At 33.4% G+C, this 23,525-nt stretch overlaps 1 protein-coding gene across 2 annotated transcripts in view; it reads left to right on the top strand.

Moving 5' to 3' along the window:
* The window catches only part of AHCTF1 (AT-hook containing transcription factor 1), an 81,680-nt gene that overhangs the window by 4,343 nt on the left and 53,812 nt on the right, over positions 1 to 23,525 (top strand). For both annotated transcript variants that reach the window (XM_032466568.1, XM_032466569.1), the window contains exons 2-6: positions 11,437 to 11,564; positions 13,330 to 13,583; positions 15,916 to 16,096; positions 20,383 to 20,590; positions 22,104 to 22,220. In XM_032466568.1, coding sequence (XP_032322459.1) covers positions 11,444 to 11,564; positions 13,330 to 13,583; positions 15,916 to 16,096; positions 20,383 to 20,590; positions 22,104 to 22,220 — 881 coding nt within the window. In that variant the 5' untranslated portion in view covers positions 11,437 to 11,443. The remainder of the gene's footprint in view (positions 1 to 11,436; positions 11,565 to 13,329; positions 13,584 to 15,915; positions 16,097 to 20,382; positions 20,591 to 22,103; positions 22,221 to 23,525) is intronic.

Raw genomic sequence — 23,525 nt, 5'->3', positions numbered from 1 at the left:
GAATTTAGAAATCATTTTTAGGATTGCTGATGTAAAGGTGGAAAGGAGGGAGCTCAGAGATGAGATTGAATAGGAAAGGATTGATCTACCCAGACCACATTGTGTATCTAGTTCTTGAATGATGGGTGGGGCTTTGGCAAATGGAGATGGAGGAGGGAACAGCATAAATCAAAGAATGAATATATTAGACATTAACAAACTGATGAAGGAAGGGGTTTGGGGAGACAGACCTGTGAAGATAGTCTGGGACTGCTAGACTGTAGAGGGCCTTGATTGCCTGTGGCTGAGGATGTCAGTTTTTATAGGCAGTAGGGGAGTCATTGTAGGTTTTTGAGAAGACAGTGACTGTGCTTTATCAAGAAATGAACAGTATTTTCTTTGACAGAAGGCAGAATGTTCCTGCTCTGCCTATCTAGACCTTGGGAGTTGAAACTTTGTAAATTACTTTTTAGAAGTTGCCAATACTGGCATGTCTTGAAAGCTAGAACTACTAAATTTTGTGCAATACTGAACAAAGCTACTTAATGTGTGTTTGTGAAAATATATATATATGTATGTCTTTATTTATATGCAGTGTTCTTTCTTTTTTTTTTACATTTTACAAATTGCATTTTTTTCATTAACAGTTTTTGTGTGCTCTTTTTTTTTTAACATTTTTTATTGATTTATAATCACTTTACACTGTTGTGTCAAATTCCAGTGTTCAGCACAATTTTTCAGTCATTCATGGACATATACACACTCATTGTCACATTTTTTTCTCTGAGTTATCATAACATTTTGTGTATATTTCCCTGTGCTCTACAGTGTAATCTTGTTTATCTATTCTACAATTTTGAAATCCCAGCCTGTCCCTTCCCACCCTCCACCCCTCTGGCAACCACAAGTCTGTATTCTCGTCTGAGTCTATTTCTGTCCTGTATTTACGCTTTGTTTTTGTTTGTTTGTTTTTGTTTTTTAGATTCCACATATGAGCCATCTCATATGGTATTTTTCTTTCTCTTTCTGGCTTACTTCACTTAGAATGACACTCTCCAGGAGCATTGCAGTGTTGTTTCTAATATAATTTTTAGACGATCTCCTCAATGTGCTAAAAATGTTAAAATTCACCCTGTAAATTCGGGATTTGAAAGGACTTGAAGCCAACTTTTGCCCTGCAGATTCAAAGACTAACTTCTAAATTTGGAAAACTTTTCCTTCATTCACTGAACGGTTTTTTGAACTCCTCTGCATCAAATACCATGATAAGCTAAGAGTCGAAGAGATAAGTATTCTTTTCTAGAAACTTTGGTGTAACAAGAAGGAAGGCAGAATAAAGAAGTATAGCATTACTAGTAAGTGGTAGAACCTGGGCTTAAAGTCATTTCTAATTCAAAGTTTGTGTCTTTTCTAATACTCTGATTGGAACATGTGATTATTGCTCAATGTGGTATTTCTTAGACGTTTCGGGCTTTGAGAATTTCTTTTTCCCCTTGAAATAGGCATCAGTATACTATGAAAGTTTGAGTCCGCTACTCTAATTTTAGTGGAACTAAAGGAGTAAATTCCTTTGGCTGTGTAGAAGCTTACTCTGACTTACAGGACCAAGAAGTGAGTTAAATTGTTATCTTAAGAAACAAGTTAATAAAAAGGTGGTGAGACAAAACTATGAGGAATGCTTGGGAGGAGTATAATTACTGAGGGTGGAGAGAAAGCTATAGTTTTAGCATTTTTAGGGGGCATGTAGCATTTTAACATATTGTAAGCATTTAGTATTAGTTCGATGAATTAAAAATAGACTCAGAATTGATTATCCACTGAATTGGGGAGGTGATACAGCGGAATCATGAAGGAAATTAAGCTGAGCAGCTTTAAGAATTCAGAGTTCTAGTCTTTATAATTACTTTCAAAATTTCTAAGGACAGCACTAGTTTAACATGGTTACAATGTTAACCTTTTGTGGAAATATCTCAGTCACAGGTAAGATCTGTGGGGTACTTGGAACATTTTAACACTTGAAAACAAAAACATGGTTTAGCCCACAGTTGGTACAGATCTGGGTTCTGTTTCTGATGGATTAATGCAGTAAATATTTATTTGTTGAATTTATTTCAGCATAAGATAATAAAGAATATTATTGATGACCCATGCACTGTAATTTTAATTTAAAATTACAAATGTCTCAAAACATTTTGCTTTTATTTTAGATTAATTGTCAATTTGTATAAATTTTATCAAGTTTCCCCCCCTACTTTAAGTTTTTCTTTTGCAATTTAAAAATTCTCATATTTTGGGATATAGTGAGCAAGTCACATGACTATCTCTCACCTTCTGAGACTGTAATTCTTCTCCCTTGAACTTTTTCTTCTTAGACCATTACCCCCGATCCCCGAAAAAGTTTCTATCTCTATATGTCCATTTTCAATTTCAACACTATTATCTTTTGGGGGTGACCATTGAAGACTTTTTTTCCCTCAGAAAGTAACATTGAATGCTGTGCTTCTCAAATTGATAGTACCAGTGATATAAAGATGAGGTGAAATACCTGAAACCATAGGACAGACATGGTGTCAGTTTTACCTGAAGATTTAGTCTCATTAATGTACATAGAAGTTGCTTCATAGATTATAGCTTCCTCTCCCCTCCACCCACTTTTTTTGGATGTGCCTTTAGCTCTTTCTTCCATCTGTAGTTCCCATTTCTATGTCATATTGAGGAGATTTTTTTTCTCTCAGAAGGGGTAGTTGAATTGTCTCAGGACATTATTAAAAGTTTGTAATTTTCACACTGATTTGAAATGTTATCTTTGCCATAAGTGAAAGTTCAGTTTCTGGTCTCTTCCTTTCATTGATCTATTTATGTCAGTATAGTGGAGTTTTGTTTTTTTTTAAATCTCAAAGAACCAGCTTTTGATTTCATTGATTTTTTTTTTATGTAGTTTTTTTGTTTTCTACTTTATTAAATTTTAACTCTTTTATTCTTTTCTGCTCATGCTGGGTTTAATTTGCTCTTTTTTTCTTGTTTCTTAAGGTGAAAACTTAGGTTCTTGATATGAGATCTTACTGATATCCAGTGCTGCCAGTTTCTAAGCACTGCTTAAGCTGCATTACACCAATTTTGATGTGTCATATTTTCATTTTCACCCAGTTCAAAATACTCTTCATTCACTTTTTTGATCTCTTCTTTGATCCATAGGACATTTAGAGGTATGTTATTTAGTGTCCGAATATCTGTAAAATTTCCAGGTGTTTTTCTGTTACTGATTTCTAATTTAATTTCAATGTGATCAGAGGACATACTTTGTATGAATTGATTCCTTTTAAATTTGACACTTCCTTTATGGCCCAGGATACAGTCTATCTTGGTAAATCATCTGTTCGTTTGAAAAGAATGTGTAGTCTTCTTTTTCTTGGGTAAAATGCTCTATAAATATCATTCAGGTCAAGTTGGTCGATTTGTTGTTTAGGTCCTTATCCTTACTGCTCTGTCTAGTTCTATCAGTTATGGAGAGAGGGATGTTGAAGTGTCAAATTACAATTATGAGTTTGTATGTTTCTTCTTTCAGTTCTCTTTGTTTTTGCTTCATATAGTTTGAAGGTCTATTATTTGGTATATAGATGTTCAGGATTGTTAATGTTCATTTGGTGAATTGACCCCTTTAATATTATAAAGTGACCCTCTTTATCCATCCCTGGTAATATTCTTTGCTCTGAATTCTACTTTGATATTAATAAGCTGCTCCTGCTTTTTTGATTAATGTTAGCTTGATATATCTTCCATTATTTTACTTTCACCCTATCTAGTCTTTTTGAACTTGGTCTTGCTTTTTTTTAATCCAGTCTGATGGTCTTTGCTTTTTAATTATAATGTTAACATCATTTTGTTAATATAATTAGTGATGTAATGGTTAGGTTTAAATCTGCTGTCTTCCTATTTTTTATTTGTCCTATTTGTTCTTTTCCCCTTTTTTTATATCATGTGTTTGTATGTGTGTACTTAGTGGTTGTTTTAAGGTTTCTAGTATACATCTTTAAATTATTACAGTCTCTCTTTAAACAACATAGTATTTAAGGTATAGTGTAAGAACCTTGTAACAGTATGCTTCCATTTCTCCTCTCTAGGAGAATTGTGCTATTGTCATTTGTTTTACTGTAAATATGTCATAAACTCCTCAATATATTGCTATCACCTTTGCTCCAAATAGACAGTTGTCTTTTAAAGAGATTGAAATTAAGAAAAAAAAATTGACCTTTTTTGAAGTCTATTCCTTTATGTAGATCCAGATTTCCATCTGATATCTTGCTTCTGCCTAAAGGAATTCCTTTAATGTTTGTAGTGCAGATCTGTTGGTGACTGTCTTTTCAGCTCTTCTACGTATGAAAGATCTTTATTTTGCCTTCATTTTTAAAAGATATTATCATTGGATATAAAATTCTAGGTTGACAGGTTTTTTTTTTTCTTTCAGAATTTAAAATACCTGTTCCACTATATCTGGCTTGCATTGTTTTTAATGAAAAGTCTCTGTTATTCTTATCTTTGTTCCTCTGCAGTGTGCTACTTTAAGATTTTCCCTTTGTCCCTTGATTAGGATGTATTATTTTGGTGGAGTTTCTTCATGTTTCTATGCTTGAGGTTTACTGACCTTTTGAATTTGTGAATTTATAGTTTTCATCAAATTTAGAAAGACTGTTGCCACTAGTTTTTCAAATATTTCTGTCCTCTCCTTTTGGAAATGGCTGTTACACATATTAGATCACTTGAGGTTGTCCCATAGCTTCCTGAGGCTCTCTTTCCCTGCTTGCCTCAGCCTTTTTTCTCTCTCTGCTTCATTTTATTTAGGTAATTTCTTTCGTGTGTCTTCAAGTTAACTAATATATTCTATGTCTAATCCGTTAATCCCATTAAATGTTTCTCTCATCTCTAGAAGTTTGATTTAGACTTTTTTTATATTCCTAGTCTTTCCTTCATGTGCTCATGCTTTCCTCTAACTTCTTGGACATAAGATTTATAGCTAGAATAACTGACTTAACTGTCCTCATCTAGTGAGTCTAATTTCTGTGTGATTTCTAGGTCTGTTTCTATTTGTTATTTTTTTTCCCTCCTAATGGGTTATTTTCCTGCTTCTTTGCATGCCTGACAATTTTTGATTGGATGCTAGACATGAATTTTCTGAATTCTGAATATTTTTGCAGTCCTTTACATTTTCTTGAGCTTTGTCTTGGGATGCAGCTCAGTTACTTAGAAATAGTTTTGATTCTTTTGCTGCTTGCTTTTTGATCTTCTTTAGACAGGACCAGAACAGTCTTTAGACAAGGGCTAAATTTTCTTCCCACTACGAAGCAGTTAATACTTTTCTGAGTACTCTACTCAGTGCCCATGTATTAAGAGGTTGTTTTTTTTCTCCCCTACACTGGAGATATACCTGGCTTTGTGTACATTTTGGGGATTGTTTCTCCTCTACTTTTCTAATAATTCATTCCTTGGCCTCTGGTAGTTTCCTTACATGCTTGTGCTAATCATATGAAGATTCAGGGGAACTCACTGCAGATCTCTATGACCCTTTGCACTGCAGCACTCTGCTCTGTGAATTCTAGCTGCCTTTGGAATTCTCAGCTCCTGTCTCAACCCAAGGAGACCCTTGGGCTCTATTTGGGTTTTCTCTCTGCTCTGTATCCTGAATACACTATATACACTGGGACAGTCCTAGAGGTCATCTTGTTTGTTTTCCTTTCCTTAGGGACTACTGTCCTGTACTGCCTGTTGTCAAGTGTCTGAACACCTTGTTTTCATATATTTTGGGGTTTTTTTAGGTGGGAGAATATATTGGGGATGGAAATTACAATTCTTTTTAAATATTGTGACTGAGCCATTGCTTCCACATCATAATCTTTGTTTTATATTAAAAACAACATAACACAAAACACATCCAGCCTGAGAAATGGAATGTTTATTATATTTCATTTTCAAATAATTGATTATTGTGCAACTTTCAGATGAACTTTAGAATCATTTTGTGAAAGTCTTTTAAAAATTCTGTTAGGGTGATCTTGATTGAATTGCAGTGATTGTGAAACATTTTGCTTTTGTCCATGAACACTCCACTGATTATACTTTGGGAAAAACTACCCAAAGTGTATGGAATTTTAAAGGTTTTAGCTGTGAAAAAAATGATTTTGGTTTTAAGCTTAACAGGAAAAATGTATTAACTTCAGTTTACCATTGTACTGGTTTTATCAAGGCTATAGAAGGCCATTAGAGGGGAAAACAACATACTGTCAAACTGATTGTGGCCTTTCCCAAATTTGTCTAAAATCTTTGGTACCAAAATACTTTAAAGGAGAGGGATAGGATTAATTTGTGTAAATATAATGCTTTCAGCAACTAAAGCTTGAGTCTAGGACCCTCATTTATATAAGATTTTAGTATAAATATAAGAGGCTAATGATCATTACTTTCTACTGACTATATATTATAGTAATTACAGTCTATTTTAAATTTGATTGTACTTTTGGATAATAAAAAGCAAACTTCCACTTTTAATCTCACATTGGGAAATCACAAACATAACTTTTTTTGAGTTTTTGACTTAATAGTGACTCGGGTAAGTTTTTGGAGGTAGTGGGTCAGATTTTTGTCTAGAAAATAACACTCATAGCATGAACAGAAAATGCATGTTTTGGTTAACTTTTTGAATAAACCTTTTCAGATCTATTCATTTCTGCCACATAAATTGGGGTATGTGTTGGGGGGTTATCTAAGTGCTTGCCATTTATAGAATGATAAGAAGGAACAGAAGACTGGAGGAGATGAAAAGACCATTAGTCTAAGTTTTTGACAAAGGCTGAGTCACTAAGAATAGAAGTAATGGACTAGAATGTAGAAATGGTTTTGTTTTTGTTTTTTTTTTTGTTTTTTGTTTTTTTTTTTTTTGTAAAATTGGCTGTTTTGGGTTACCACTTGCATGGTAAAAGAAGGAAAAGGAAGCCATTTATTCATATAGTCATCCAGTATTCTGTGCCCCCCTCCAGTGTGGAAACTGGGATTAAAGTAATGAGTAGGGTCCAGTTTGTTTCCTAAGAACTTCCTAGCTGGGGATACAAAGAGGCAGTTACATAGTGTGATAAGTATCATCCTTGATAGGGGTAGTACCAAGTTCCTGAGGAACAAAGAGAATTGCAACTTAATCTGGACAAGGAAAGTTTTTTTAAGAATTAGTTTTTAGCTAAGTCCTCAGAGTTTCTGGGGGAGATCATGGAATCATTAACCAGGAAAGGAAATAAAAGTAAAGTAACAAATCTGTAGAGAGGAAAAAGGAAGATTGTTTCATTTTGGAAATGTTGAAGTTGAGATGCAGTGGAAGCATCCACCTAGAGAGTAGTTAGTAGTGTCTATCACTTTGTGTCAGGCGAACGTAATAACCACTACACTACATAAACAGTGATGTCTATCACTTTGGAAGGAATTTGTTGTTGCTGTCATACAATATTTGAAGTCATGGAATAGCAGGGGTTTCTTTCACCAGATGATTTGAATAAGTGAGATAGAGGATATAAGTCTTTTGTCTACAGGAAATAAAAATTCTACAATTGCCAAGTCAAAAGATTTGTCCATATAGAATTAGGACCTGGCAAATTATCCTCCAAAAAGGCTGTTGGAGTCTGTGTTCCGACAAGAGTGTATAAGCGTGTGTGTTTCCCTATACCTTTAACAGTGATTGGAAAAAATGGTATCATGACTTAACGTGGCATTTTCTTGATTGTTAGTGAATATTAGGTTGATTTGCACCTTCTTCCCAACTTAGATTTTATAAATATCTCTTATGTTTTCAAAGTTTTCTTTATATTTTAGATTTTGTTTTTTAAAAAGTTCTTTAATTATTGATTTTATAAAAATGAAAACTGTTTAAAGAAATCTAAGCCATACAGAAAAGTATAAAGTAACAAATCACCCCAAATTGGGGTCACACAAAAGTAAATAGTACTAATGTTTTGTATTTCAGTTATCTCTGTAGTCAGATATATAGATAGAAAAATTCATACAGAGACTAGTTTTATGAAATGAAATAGGCCATGCATGCTATTTTTCTAGAAAATTAATTTTATAAGAAAAATAAACTAATTAAAAGACAGGAATTATTAAGCTTATGATAACTTTTTTAACACAATCATTTCTTTATAAAAGTGGTGTTCTTTGGTTTTGTTTTGTTTTTAAGAAAGATCTATTAAGAGTGGCTGTTAAATAACTATTGTTTTGCCACCGGTTTCAGATTGATAGCATGGATTTTATTCTGTGAGAATGGCTTTGAGCTGAGTGTTAAAAATGTGTGTAGTCCCTGCTGGGGAACCATGTACCTAGTGAATTGACTTGTACCTGGGATTCCTTTCCTACCAGGGAGATTCCTTTGTATTTTAATGCCTTTCTTCCAAGAAAGCAGCACAGTGCCCTGGAAGATGGCCCTCTGCTGAGGTCCAGTGGTCTGTAGTATGTAATTATAGACTTCAAGACCTGGAGTTTTCCTAGAGAAAGGTATTCCAATTCTCTGAATTTTTTAAACTCACCTTTTTCTATATTGTTTCATGACGTACACACAAATATACTTTCATTCATTTTCTAGACATTAGGGGAGGAATGGGCAGAAGTATGTGCGTGGGTAATGTGTGTAACTTTGCTCTACCAATGTGTAATTGCTTTGTTGGAAATGAGTAGCAGATTGTACAAATAATCTTAATAGTCCATACTTCCATTCTGATTTGAATACCCAAATATGCTTTTTATGATTATTAAACTTTTGTGGTTCTGTGTCTGGATTGTCTGTTTCATTGATCTATTTGTCCATTACTAGCCTACTGTTGTAATTATTATAGTTTTAATTATTATAATGTAATAGTATGTTTTTACTGTCTGATAAAGCAAATTTCTCTTTATTCTTTTGTTTGGTTAGTTTTAGTATATTGCTGCTAAGGAAACTTCTGGTGTATACATTCTTGTGTATGCCTCTTCCTGTGTATATTTTCAACACGGATATGTAAGAAAGTCTAAAATAAGTCAAATCTATCTTCATTTTCTCAGATAACAGAGGATTACAGATACTTCATTTAAATCCCATACTTTAACCATTATTATTGTTGCTGTTATGTAGTCCGTATTTTAGATTTTTCCATTTATTTAACATTACTTTGACACACACGATTCTTTTTGTTATCTCAGACATTGTGTCTGATCATTATTCTACCTGAAGCCTTCTACCCTGTAAGCCTTTAGAATTCCCTAAGCGGGGAGGGTCTATTTGTGCTAAACTGGTTTTTGTCTAAAAGTGTGTTTTATGTTTGTTTTTGGGGATAATTTCAATGATATGTAAATTATATGTTGGCAACTATTTTTTCTTAGAATTTTAAAGATATTCCAGACTTCTGACTACCACTGTTGTTGAAAAGTCATTTATTTTTATATATTTGACCTAGGATTCACTGGTCTTCCTGATTTCAGAGAACTAGTTTGTCTCTAGAAATCTGAGAAATATCTTAAAATATTGCCTCTTCCTTGCTATTAGTGTTATGGTTGGGGGCTTCTGAATAAATATATGTGAAATCTTCCCTCTATATTGTCTATAACTTTTAATTCTCATCTCTTTGTCTCTCTGTGCTACATATTAGAAAAGTTTTTGGGGTTCTCTTTCTCTTGCTTCCTTATTTTTTGAGTTTGTTTTCGTTGACTTCTAAATAGGTACAAAAGAATTATTTGTTGAGTGGGTACAAAAGAATATTTTTAAGTTATGGAAAATTACAATGCAAAGAACACCTACGTGTTGGCTACCAAGTTTTAGAGAAAGAACTTTACCATTACTTGGAGTCCTTTGTGTATTCCTCTCCATTCCAGTCCCCTTTCCCTCCTCTCATAGGTAACTACTGTTGTGGATTTTGTATTTATGGTATCCTTTATTTTATTCATAGTTTTGCTACATGTGTTTGTATTCTTAGGCAATATTTGATTTAGTTTTGCGGTCTTTTTAACTTTATGTAAATGAATTCTGCATGTATTTTCTCTACTTTGTTTAATATTATACTCTGATGTTTGTTCATACTGTGCATTGTAGCTGCTACATTCTCATTGCTCCACTGAGGTTTTTTTCTTCATTGAGTTCTAAATTTTACTTACTTCATTTTTCATTCCAGAGATTCTGTTATTTTTTTTTTCCAAACCTACTTGGCCACTTTTCATTATAATTTTTAAAGTGTATTCCTCATTAGCAAGCTAAAGCTTTAATTTCTCTAAACCTATTAAACAGCTGTTTTCTGTTCTCTGGTCATTTCAATATCTGAATGAAGTCTGATAGACTGATTTTGCTGGCTCTTGATCATGATATCCTTGTTTTGTTATTTTATTATAAGGTCATTTTCTTTGGAACTTCATCTTTGAAATCTCTTTGAGATTCCAGAGAATATCTGGTGTTTCTGTGGATTGCCTGGAGCCTTACCAACCTGAGAATAGTTTATAGTATTCTTCACCTGAATATTTTCTGATAACATAGCTTGAATTCTGGCCACTAATTTTTGTGAAGAGAAAATTTCTTTTTTTGTAGAAACTTATAACCGTGGTCAAAACAGCTTTATTGCTCACTGTTCTGCATAGAGGGTGGTTCTCTCATTCACCTTTACGCTGATGGTATAGCTCTATTGGAGTTTAATATAGTTGGGGGAGCCTCTTAGCTTGCATTGGTTCTGTTAGCTCTAAGCTTTATCTTCAGCCTCTGTGGACCTCAGAATGCTCAAAACAAAATCAGGCCACCAGGACTGGATTTAGTAGCTGAACCTTCAAGGCCCAGACCAGCTTACATGTCTTCCAAAATTCCTGTTTCTACTTTTGGCTTTGCCAACTCCATAATAATTCCAAATGATACTTACATTTCAGCCATCATTTTTTTGTGGTTTACAATGGGAGAGTCATTCAGGAAATCTAGTCTTCTATACATTGGAAATGAAAGATAATTAAAAAAATTTTTTCTATCCACTTAAAGATATGTCAGACTCAATTCCTGAGGTTACTGTGGGTTTGGACATTTTTCATGGACTTTGTCTCCTTTTACTGTAGCAGTGATTTTTCCAAAATATTATCAATTTTTCCTATTTTGTATGTGAAGTATTCTTCCAGAATAAAGCAGTAAGATTAATCACACTGAATCAGTCTTCAGAGAATCTAGGGAATCATTCATGTCCTTAGGACATCTGGCTTAATGAATCTTTACTCACCTAAGGCTGTTTGGGAAATATTTTCTTAGGAGAGAATACCTCATACCCAGAAGCACATAATATGTATTTTATAGTCAGATTTTAATTTTAGTTTACTTACTTTTATATGGTAGTTTTGTCTTTTTCTTTTTTCTTTCTTCTGGCTAGAGATAATCAAATATCTTATAGTACAAATGTACCATGATGATCTTACTTTGAAAAATATTTACAGTGGAAGTATGCGAGACCTCACAGCACAAGTGACTAGTGGTCTTCTGCAGTTCCCAGAAGTGACTATTCAAGCCCTTGGAGAAGACGAAATAACATTAGAATCTGTGCTTCGTGGAAAGTTTGCTGCAGGTAAAATAATGTTGCTGAAAGTTTACTAATTTGATTGATTTGTAAGGTAAACAATAACAAGCATATATCACAGTTTCTTTAACGTGGAAGAAAAAAAGTAGAGCCTGGTTAGATTGGTGTTACATAAATATATAACATCTATAACTATAAATGTGATAACTTCTACATGAACATATTTTCAGTGAATCTCTTGGGATGTTACAGTTCATTTTTCCATATTAAAAATACCATATATTTTATATCTTAGTATTGAATATCTACATTTAGAAAGTAGAAATAATACAGGGCTGTTTTTTCTTTATAATTAGGAAGTTTTATTGGTGGTAAGTTTAGATTAGATTCTATATATTCTTATGAGTAGAAAAATATGATTGTATGATGGGTGATACAATATATTCAGAAAGTCTTATCTCTTAATTCCATTAATCTGAATAAGATCTTAATACATGGTTTAGATTGTATAATACAGCAGGAAATTATACCAAATTATGGATTTCTGTCTAGTGAAAGATATTACAGAAGACTTTTCTGAAAATGAATTTCGCAGCCATCCTTCTTAGCAGGGAGACAGCAAAACATATATATCAGTCATTTAGCTATTTAAAGTGCTGTTCTCTTGAATATTAAAAGTACGTGTAGTACTACTTTATATGCTAGGCACTATAACAACTTTTCATTGAGGCAAGTATTAGACTTTTCTAATGTAGGTGAGAATCAAAAAGGTTAAGTAATTTGGTCCCAGTTACACAAAGCAGGTGGCAAAAATAAACTTTGAATCCATGCATTCTGGATCCCCACTGTGCCCTGCTCTTCCCTCAAACTAGATAGCCTCTTTCAGCTGTAACCTAGTATATACAGCTGTCTGTTTGGATGCATGAGACGTCACAAATTTAGTAGTAAAAGTTAACACCATTTGTCTAGCTGCTCAAGGGAAAATTCAGGGTCTAGTTGTTGATCCTTCTCTATTACCTCCTTATTCATCAGCAAGCAAATCCTTTAAGTTCTGCTCTGAGATGAATCTCCAGTCAATCCACTTCTCTATTCATGGCCACCAATGAAGCATAGGGTATCATCTCCCTACTTCTCTATTCCCACCTTATTGTCTATTCTCTGTTTAGCAGTTGGATTAACATTTAAAAACATAAATCAGATTGTTATTTTCCTGCTTAAAACTATTTGCTTTACACTTAATACAGAATAAAATCCAGACATGACTAGTAAGGGGCTAAGAAGTGTTTCTGGTATTTTCTATTATTATGCTAGTTATGTCTTGTCTTCTCAGATTTTGAACTATTCGGGGACAATCATGTGTTACATTTTTATAACTCCCATAACACCTAGTTTAACTCTTAAGGTATAATGTACAAATATGTGTTTGGGAGCGAGACAGACTCGGGGATCCACTTCTGCCTCTAGTATTCACAGCCACATGGGTTTTGGGCAAGTTATTTAACTGTATGAAAGTTTAGTTACCTTATCTCTGTATTGAGGTATAAAAAGGAACAAATGAGATAATGTGTTTACGCATATAGCATGGTACCTTTATTGAATGGTTACTTTATTATTATTGTAGTAGTAGTAGTTCAATTTATTTTACTAATTTTAGAACAACTCTGTTCTATAAATGCTTGTATTTCAATTTGGAGATAATATGTAAAGTTTTATATAATGAGATATATATTATACATGTAAAAGAGCTGACTGCTAGTTAGTTTTGTTGTGTATATGCAGTATTAAAATAGGCAACATTTTTTTTTTCTTCTAGGGAAAAATGGACTTGCTTACTTGGCTTGCGGTCCACAACTTGAGGTTGTAAACTCTCTAACAGGAGAGCGGTTGTCTGCATATCAATTCAGTGGAGTGAATGAGCAGCCTCCTATAGTCCTGGCTGTGAAAGAATTTTCTTGGCAGAAGAGAGCTGGATTGTTAATCGGATTAGAAGAAACAGAAGGGAGTGTTCTCTGTCTTTATGATCTTGGTTTATCAAGAGTGGTTAAAGCAGTTGTTCTTCCTGGAAGGGTAGGTACTGCTTAAGATATGTGAACTGTCTGCTTTCAAAACTGAACCCCTGCTGGTTACATGGGTATGTTCCCTTCGTGAAAAATTATACAATTATACATTTATAATTAGATTACTTTCATGGAAGTTTATTATTTTTCATTAAAAAGTTAAAAATTCAGAGGTTAAGAATGTATATTATTAAAGGAACATAGCATTTATGACTTATTCTTGGCTAGAAAATGACAAAGTAAAAATAGTGATGATAATGTAGTGTTCTAATCTTTTATATGAAAAGTGGCATCTGAATCTTGTTCTTATCGCAGTTATGTTTAATGAGGACACTGAAAGTGTATAAAAATATTATATTCATTGCTAGGGCATTTTTTTCCTCTTATGTCTGTGTGTGGTTTTTAAATTTTTAAATTTTTATTTATGTATTTGAGACTATAGCTTTGGAGCAATATGGAAAATATGTCTTTTACTGTATAAGATTTGAGTAATATATTTAAATAGTGGATTTATTTATAATCATTATTTATTAATTCTAATATGTATATACCTTCCATAGGCCAGGTATCTTACTCAGTAATAATTATCGAAATCCTTTGGATTCAGGTTGTTTCTTCAGGAAATTTATTACTGCTCTTTTTACATGATGAGAAAAGTATGTATTTACAGATACACATGTGCAGAGGCAAATAAAATCATGGAAGAGTAGAATTCTTTTTATACATGGTGTGAAAAAAAATGCACTTAAATACACACAAAAGTAAATTACATATATGTAATAAATATAGTTATAGAATAGAATTGTTAAAGTTAAAAGGGAGCTTAATGAAAAAATACTGTGTTTTTACAGTGAGGAAACTGACCCAGTGTGCTGATGTGGAGTCTGAAGTAGTTTATAGCCTGGTATCTTATATATACTTGTCAGTGGTGATGATTTTGAAGACAGACTTAATTTTGCAGTTTATTGAGTGCTTACTCAAGCTGTGTGCTAGATTTTGGAGATAAATAAATGAATTAAAGTTAGTCCATGCTGTCCAAAAAGCTTGTGGCCTAATAAAATTATAGAATAAATATAATAAATGCTTTGATAAATTTTAGTACTTGGAACATAGAAAACACCTGGGTAATGTCTACTCAGAAAGTTTGGACATTTCAAGTAAAGAGACCAGCATGTGAAAAATCAGTTTATGGAACATTTGGTAAACTAGGCTTATTTAGAATGGCTGGAAGGGAGAGGAAAGGGGAAGTGGGAGCCAGAAATGATGAAGACTGAGATTTCTTATTTTCTTTCTCAGATGTTCATCAGTATTATAGTAGAAATCACAAGATCCTTAATTATCATATCATACCTAATTAATTTTTGTGAATTAATAGGAAACAGAAGGAAAGCTAAGTATAGAGTAAAATATGGACTATTAGCTAAAGACATTTAAAATTTGACTTATGAGATGAGGGGGAAAATAGAACTACATAATGTTACTACAATATGATCTTAAAATAAATTTAGTCCTTGTTAAGTGTCAGTGATACAGTTACTGCTGAAGTTTTGTGTAAAGTCCATTATAATGTAGCCCTTTTAAAGAAAGGTTAGACCTCTTCAAGCTTTATGGCATAAAAGGGATTTTTAAAAAAATTGTAAATAGTAAATTTTTCTGGAATGATTTATTTTTAGTCTTATTTAGAGGAAAGGCTAAATACCTAAAGAGTAGCTGGTTAAGAGTTTTAAAATAAGAAAAATTTAGATTTGAGTTTTACACTTAATGACTGTGTGACTTGGATGACTAAGTTAAACTTTCTGAGCCACACAGTGTTTCATCTTTTAGATAGCTATTGAATTTTATTTTATTTTATTTTTTTTTTGAGGGGGGTAGGTAATGTTTATTTGTTTATTTTTTTAATGGAGGTACTAGAGATTGAACCCAGGGCTCCATGCACGCGAAGCATGCACTCTACTATTGAGCTATACCTTCCCCCCAGGGTGTTTTATCTTTAAACAGGTATAATTATATATAACCCAATATCAAAGAGTTATAGTGAACATTAAAATGAATCAGTTAGCACAATGCCTGTAATATAGTAAGCTCTCAATAAACATCGCTTGCTATTCCAACTGCATGATTTTTTATATACTGAAATAATGGTGTAATTCTTGTTATATCTGAAGATTTCATTATGTTATTCAGATTCACAAACATCAAATGTGGATTTATGATTCTATCTTGGAAAATGTTAACAACTATTGTAACTAATAATCTGTTTTAACTGTAAAATTGGCTTGTTATGTTTTTAATTGTATTTTCTCACTTTGTATAAGAAAAGCAAGTAACTTTCCGCTTTATAGGTAACAGCTATTGAACCTATAATCAATCATGGAGGAGCCAGTGCAAGCACTCAGCATTTACACCCAAGTCTGCGATGGCTTTTTGGTGTAGCAGCTGTGGTAACTGATGTTGGACAGATCCTTCTTATTGACCTGTGTTTGGATGACTTGTCATGCAGTCAGAATGAAGTAGAGGCATCAGGTAATAAGTCATTCTTTGCTTGAAACCAGAAATTGAGCACTGGAATATTCTTATGCAATAGATTTTTTTTCTTACTTTAAAATATTTAAAATAGACAAACTTTTATATAGAAACTACTTTATGTATTTTTTTAAATTGTTAGAATCTGTTTTTTTGCATGAGTTATTCTGTTGATTGATGAGTGTTTATAGACTAAAGTCGGTCTTTTAAAAAATCATGTATTTATTTATTTTTTATTATTATTATTATTTTTATCCTTTCCCACTCCCTTTACCCACTGTTAACCATAAATTTGTTCTCCGTGTCTGTGAGTCTATATTTGTGTTTTGTAGATAAGTTCATTTGTGGCTTATTTTTCAGATTCCACATGTAGGTGATACCATATGGTACTTTTCTGGCTTACTTCACTTAGAATGATGATCTCCATGTCCATCCATGTTGTTGCAAATGGCTTTATTTTATTTTTATGGCTGAGTAGTATTCCATTGTGTATATATACCACATCTTCTTTATTCAGTCATCTGTCAGTGGACATTTAGGTTGTTCCCGTGTCTTGGCTATTGTGAATAGTGCTGCTGTGAACATTGGGGAGCATGTATCTTTTTGAATTGTATTTTTCTCCAGATACATGCCCAGGAGTGGGATTGCTGGATCATGTGGTAAGTCTGTTTTAGTTTTTTAAGGAACTTCTGCCTTGTCCTCCATAGTGGCTGCACCAAATTTGCATTCCCATCAACAGCATAAGAGGGTTCCTTTTTCTCCACACTCCAGCTTTTATTGTTTGTGGACTTTAACGATGGCCATTCTGACTGGTATGAGGTGATATCTCGTAGTTCTGATTTGCATTTCTGTAACAGTTAGTGATGCTGAACATCTTTTCATGTGCTTGTTGGCCATCTGTATGTCATCTTTGGAGAGACATCTATATAGATCTTCTGCCCATTTTTTGATATTAAGGTGTATGAGCTGTTTGTGTATTTTGGAAATTAGTCCCTTGTCGGTTGCACCATTTGCAAATAGTTTTCTCCCATTCCGTAGGTACTCTTTTAGTTTTGTTGATGGTATCCTTAGCCATGCAAAAGCTTTTAAGTTTAGTTAGATCCTATTTGCTTATTTTTCCTTTTATTTCCATTACTCCAGGAGCTGGTTCAAAAAATATTGCTGCAGTTTATGTCCAAGAATGTTCTGCCTATGTTTTCCTCTAGGAGTTTTACAGTATCGGTCTTACATTTAAGTTTTTAATCCATTTTGAGTTTATTTTTGTATATAGTGTTAAAGAATGTTCTAATTTCAATCTTTTATAGGTAGCTGTCCAATTTTCCCAGCACCACTTACTGAAGAGACTGTCTGTTCCCCATTGTATATTCTTGCCTCTTTTGTTATAGATAAATTAATTGTAAGTGTAGTGGTTTATTTCTGGACTTCCTGTCCTCTTCCATTGATCTATGTGTCTGTTTCTGTGACAGTAATATAGTGTTTTGATTACTGTAGCTTTATAGCATAGTCTGAAGTCAGGGAGCTTGATTCCTCCCGCTCCATTCTTCTTTTTCAAGATTGTTTGAGTATTTGAGGTCTTCTGTGTTTCCATACAAATTTTAACATTTTTGTTCCAGCTCTGTGAAAAATGTCATTGGTAATTTGATAGAGATTGTATTGAATCTGTATGTTTATTGTCTTGGGTAGTATGGCCATTTTAACAATATTGATTCTCCCAATCCAAGAACATGGTATATATTTCCATTTGTTTATGTCATCTTCAGTTTCTTTCATCAGTGTCTTATAGTTTATGGAGTACAGGTCTTTTGCCTCCTTGGGTAGGCTTATTCCTAGGTATTTAGTTCTTTTTGGTGCAATGGTAAATGGTATTGTTTCCTTAATTTCTTTTTCTGCTATTTTATTGTTAGTGTATAGAAATGCAACTGATTTCTGTATATTAGTTTTATTTCCTGCAACTTTACCTAATTCATTGATGAGTTCTGGTAGTTTTCTGGTCTCTTCTTTAAGGTTTTTTATATATGGTATCATGTCATCCTCTTTGCCAATTTGGATTCCCTTTATTTCGTTTTCTTCTCTGATTGCAATGGCTAGGACTTCCAAAACTATGTTGAATAAAAGCGTTAAGAGTGGGCATCATGTCTTGTTCCTGATCTTAGAGGAAATAATTTCAGCTTTTCCCCATTAAGTATGATGTTAGCTGTGGGTTTGTCATATATGGCCTTTATTATGTTGAGGTATGTTCCGTCTGTGCCCACTTTCTGGAGAGTTTTCGTCATAAATGGATGTTGAATTTTATCAAAAGCTTGTTCTGCATCTATTGAGATGATCATATGGTTTTTATTCTTCAATTTGTTAATGTGGTGTATCACATTGATTGATTTGCAGGTATTGAAAAATCCTTGCATACCTGGGATTAAATCCCTCTTGGTCATGGTGTATGATCCTTTTAATGCATTGTTGGAGTTGATTTGCTAGTATTTTGTTGAGGATTTTTGTATCTGTATTCATAAGTGATTTTGGCCTGTAATTTTCTTTTTTTGTGATATCTCTGTCTGGTTTTGATATCAGGGTGATGATGGCCTCATAGAATGAATCTGGAAGTGTTCCTTCCTCTGCAGTTTTTTGGAATAGTTTCAGAAGGACAGGGTTAACTCTTCTCTGGTAGAATTCACCTGTGAAGCCATCTGGTTCTGGACTTCTGTTTTTTGGGGAGTTTTGAAATTACTGATTGAAGTTCCATACTAATAATTGTTCTATTCATATTGTCTATTTAGACTAAGGTAGGTCTTGAAAGAGAGAGGGATATATTTCCAGATATACACTTGAAGAGTATGTAATTAAGTAAATGCCAGAAGAAAGGCTTTATGGTATAAAATCTTGATCCTTATCAGACAGTATAAAATTATCCAACTGTATAGTATCTAACAGAGTGTTTTTGGCATACTGTTATGTTCCTACAGTAAACCCAAGATGGAAATAAAGTAATTTAATAGGAAATAACAGTAATTAGAAAAAAAGTCTTTCTTCATAAAATAACATCCTGAAATAGAATTAATGCAACTTAAAAAGTAAAGAGAGACAATTTCCCCCTTTAATACTGATGGTTATATTTTATAAACCTACTGTTTATCAAGTGCTTTCAGTTTTTTTCTTTTCTTTTCTTTTCTTTTTTCTTTCTTTCTTTCTTTCTTTCTTTCTTTCTTTCTTTCTTTCTTTCTTTCTTTCTTTCCTTCCTTCCTTCCTTCCTTCCTTCCTTCCTTCCTTCCTTCCTTCCTTCCTTCCTTCCTTCCTTCTTATGAGACTCTAACTTGGTTTATGTAGGGAGGAGAGCTAAACTAAAAACTTTTTTAAAAATATGTATATTATAAAGTTTCAGAAAAGGACTGTTTGACCTTGAGGACCACCTGGATTTTGAAAGCAGTTCTGTAGTATTAGTGCAGATCTGTTCATTTATAAGTCAGCTGAGAAATGGATACAAGCAATCAGTATTTTGTCCCAATTTATAGTGGGTGTAACTAATAAACTGTTGGTAAGTAATAAAACTGATTGAAACCGCAGGTGGTAAAAGTTATGTTTGACCAGAAATTGGATGAAAAACCAAATGACAAAATATAACCTGAAAAATTTTGATTTGGCAGAAATAATGGTCACATATGCACTTAAAGAGAAAAAAATCCATATATAAACTATACGTTTAAATTTGATATGTATAAAGATCTGATTCATTAACAAAATCCTGGATAAAGTTTAGATGAAAAGAATTGATTAGCAAAAATAGTAGGAGCTAAAAATGAATTTGTAGAAAATTAGAAATGATTGAACTACTTTTTATAGAAAATTGATAGAGGAATTAAATAGTCTTGATGGAGTTTTGTTTCAGAGTGTTTTGTAGATGGTATTTTAGGTGTAAGGCTAATTAAAATACTTGCATTCGTAATTAAAACTCTTCAAATCAAAGTAGTAGAGCTGAAACATCTTTTCTTTCAGAAGTCAAGAGTCAGTAGTTGAATTCAGCACAAGAATAATTTTATAATGAAACTGGATTTTGATCAAAGATCAGAACCATTTCTCAATTATGAGAATTATGAAGCCGTTGAATTTTATAGCATACAAAAGGTGGCTGTTGTATAGTTCAGCATGTTTTGTTAGCACTAATCTTATTTTAATTGACCCTATTAGCTTTTTGTTTTCCTAGCAGCTTTCAATTGCAGCTTGAAGAATGGGTGACAATTGCTTTTGTGCTGTTTATAGTTTGTTAATCTCACTTGTCTTATTTATTTATTTTTTAGATCTTGAAGTTATAACTGGTATCCCTGCTGAAGTACCACACATCAGAGAAAATGTGATGCGAGAAGGACGCCATCTGTGTTTTCAGTTAGTAAGCCCATCAGGAACAGCCATTTCAACTCTTAGTTACATAAACAGGACAAATCAGCTTGCTGTGGGTTTTTCTGATGGCTATCTAGCACTTTGGAATATGAAAAGCATGAAAAGAGAGTAAGTATACCTTTCTTCCCTTTGATTATTGGTAATTTCTTTCTGAATATAATTTGTGTTCAATTACTATCTTTTTTTTAACATTTTTAATTGAGTTATAGTCATTTTACAATGTTGCGTCAAATTAATATTTTAAAATTAGCATAATGAGGAAAAGGTTGGATAGATTCATGATTGAATGACTGCATAATTTTCCATTGTGTTAAATCATAATGTGGTATAATAAAGAAATGACTTAACACATGAATTTAGGTAGATTCAGTGTATTGAAAAGGCATTTCAATTATTGTGGTGTTCCATGTGCTAGTAAAGATAAACTACATACTTGTATAGTATGAATTCTTTCAGAAGTACTTTTATACATAACCATGTGTGTAAAGTATTAGTTTAATAGTAATCGTTCTTAGTTGACAGAAAAAGAGGCTTTTTAAAAAGTTATAAATTAATGTGTTTAAAATTTTTTGTGCTGTCAAAAACTTCCTCCAAATAAAATTGTGTGATACTTTTAAAATAATTTTTTATGTTAAAATTGCTGAGGAACTAACCGTTTATTGAAGGAGGAAGCGATGGGCATTAGAGGTTTTAAATCTAATCTCTATTAAGAGTTAAGTAGATACCTATTTGTTTCTTAAGTTGTCAATTTAATATTTATTTTTTCCCCCGAGCAATTGGAATATATTCTTGAGTAATTTGTCATGCAAATGAGTCAACAAACTAGTCACCGTTCCAGACATTCTGCTCAATTTGTCTTGCCAACAAATTGGTACCTACTTGGCTTTGCTTGATAGTGAATGTTTGCCAAGTTGAAGTGAAGGAAAGAGAGAGATGAAAAATAGGATTCTCATCTATATCAGACCTATTTCTTACTTTTGGGTCCTTTGATAGTATTAGAGTATTAGTAGCCCTGTAGGTAAACAGTGACCATCCTTGCACTTCCTTGATGTCAGATTTTTCTGCAAAGTGCCAGTGATGAAGTGGCAAGTGCCTAGTAACTCCCTGTGGAAAGTCCACCTCAACTCTCTTTGCTGATATCCTTTTATTAGCTGTTGTCTTTGAATTGCTCCCAAAGAAGAACCTGTCTTCTACAGCATTTTCTTTAACTATCATTTCTTCACTAATTTTGAGAACTCTTCAGATTCTAACTCATTTTGTTGTAGTAATGGGGAAACTGACTCTAAACCCAAGCAGCTGAAATATGGGGTGTTGTGGCAGTATTTCATCTTTTTTAGAGTGCTTGTTATTGGCAAGCAGTGCATACACTTACATGACTGGAAGGATTATTTCACACATAAGTATATACATGTGCTTCAGTAATTTTAACCCTTTCTGGTTCTACGTGGGAGATGGATGCCATGCCCATTGTCTTGATGGTTTTTGCCCTGTGTGTTTTTGAAGATAAGACGATTGTATGAACAGTATTGCTCTAATCCAAATTCTTACATGAGGTACCTTTCTTTTTCATGAAATCAGAACTTAAAAGTAGGAAGTGTACTGATTTTTGTGCTTGTTACAGATACTTCACACAGTTGGAAGGTGGAAGAGTTCCTGTATACGCTGTTACTTTTCAAGAACCTGAGAATGATCCTCGTAATTGCTGTTACTTGTGGGCTGTTCAGTCTACCCAAGATAGGTAAGTGTGTTGCATGTGGTTTTTAATAATATTTGTCAAAAATGGCATAGCAGTTGATTTCTTTTACAAAGCTTTGTACTATATTCTCTCTCTCCCTTTTCTCTTTTTAACAACACCCATTTATTAGCTCAAGTTCTGTAGGTGAGAAATTCTAACATGGCATGGCTGGGCTCCCTGCTCTGGCTACCATAAAGCTGTAATCAAAGTGTCTGCTGGCCTGACACTGAGGAAAATTTGTTCCAAGATCATTCTTGTCATTGGTAGAATTCAGGTCCTTCCCACTGTAGCACTGAGGACCCTGTTTCATTGCTGTCCGCTGGGGGTCACTCTCAGTTCCCAGGGCTGCCACATCCCTTCTCCCTCCTTCACCTTCGAGCCAGCAGCAGCTCAAGGGATCCTTCTTGTGCTTTGACTCTGACTTCCTCTTCTGCCCTATGTTGTCTCTTTTTAGTGAAGGGAACATAATTCAGTGAGTTAGTGAGTGGTAGTTGAAATGACTTTAAAAAAAGTAAATGATTGTTTCTTTGTGTTTGAGTATTTTGAGATATCAGTGAGAAGAAATTGTGCTTGACTTGTTTGAATGTTATTTCGAAGAGCAGTCTGATACGCATGAGTAGGCAACCTCTTATTCCTTAGGCAATTTTTGTGGCCTTCTATGTTCTCTCATGAGAACATTTTTTCTTTTATAATCTCATTGCTTTTTTTCTCCTTGTTGTGTATGCCTCTCTCATTTTTGTGTATCCCTGCTGTGTTCTCTAGTCCTTCCACTTGACCTTCTGCAGTATATTCCTAGATTTTAATTTGGTTAATTTTTCCTTGTCTTTTCATAAGCTCTAATTTTGTTCCAGCTGTAGCTTGTGAGAAATCTTTCAGTTTAATTTCTAACTGGTTAAAATGGTTTATTTTCAGTGCTGGAACAGTAGAAGTATTTATTTTTCTTTGGTTTTCAGTTCTTTCTTTGATGATCGATGAAATAGTTAAGTCTGGTATAAATGCAATGATTTTGATAACTCACTGCTCCCAGTACTTTCTCTTCCTCAGTTCTTTCTGTCTTAGATTCTGGGTACCTAAATTGTGGTCAATTTGGGTTTTTGTGTCAGGTATCCTCACTTTGAGGTTTTGTTTCTCCTTACACTTTAGTAGGTCAATGAAGGAAGAATTGATTTGTGACTATTGAAATTTGTCAATCCTGGAGGAAAACTGAAATAAATATATACCGAAAAGTACTGGAATACTCCTTATTAAATCAAATCCATATTTCCATCCATCTGAGTGTAATGTGGACCAGCAGCAGCTTTAGTAATG

This window comes from Camelus ferus, chromosome 23 (assembly GCF_009834535.1).
Source record: "Camelus ferus isolate YT-003-E chromosome 23, BCGSAC_Cfer_1.0, whole genome shotgun sequence".
In the NCBI taxonomy this organism is placed as follows: domain Eukaryota; kingdom Metazoa; phylum Chordata; class Mammalia; order Artiodactyla; family Camelidae; genus Camelus; species Camelus ferus.
This window is presented reverse-complemented; position numbering and strand designations above follow the sequence as displayed.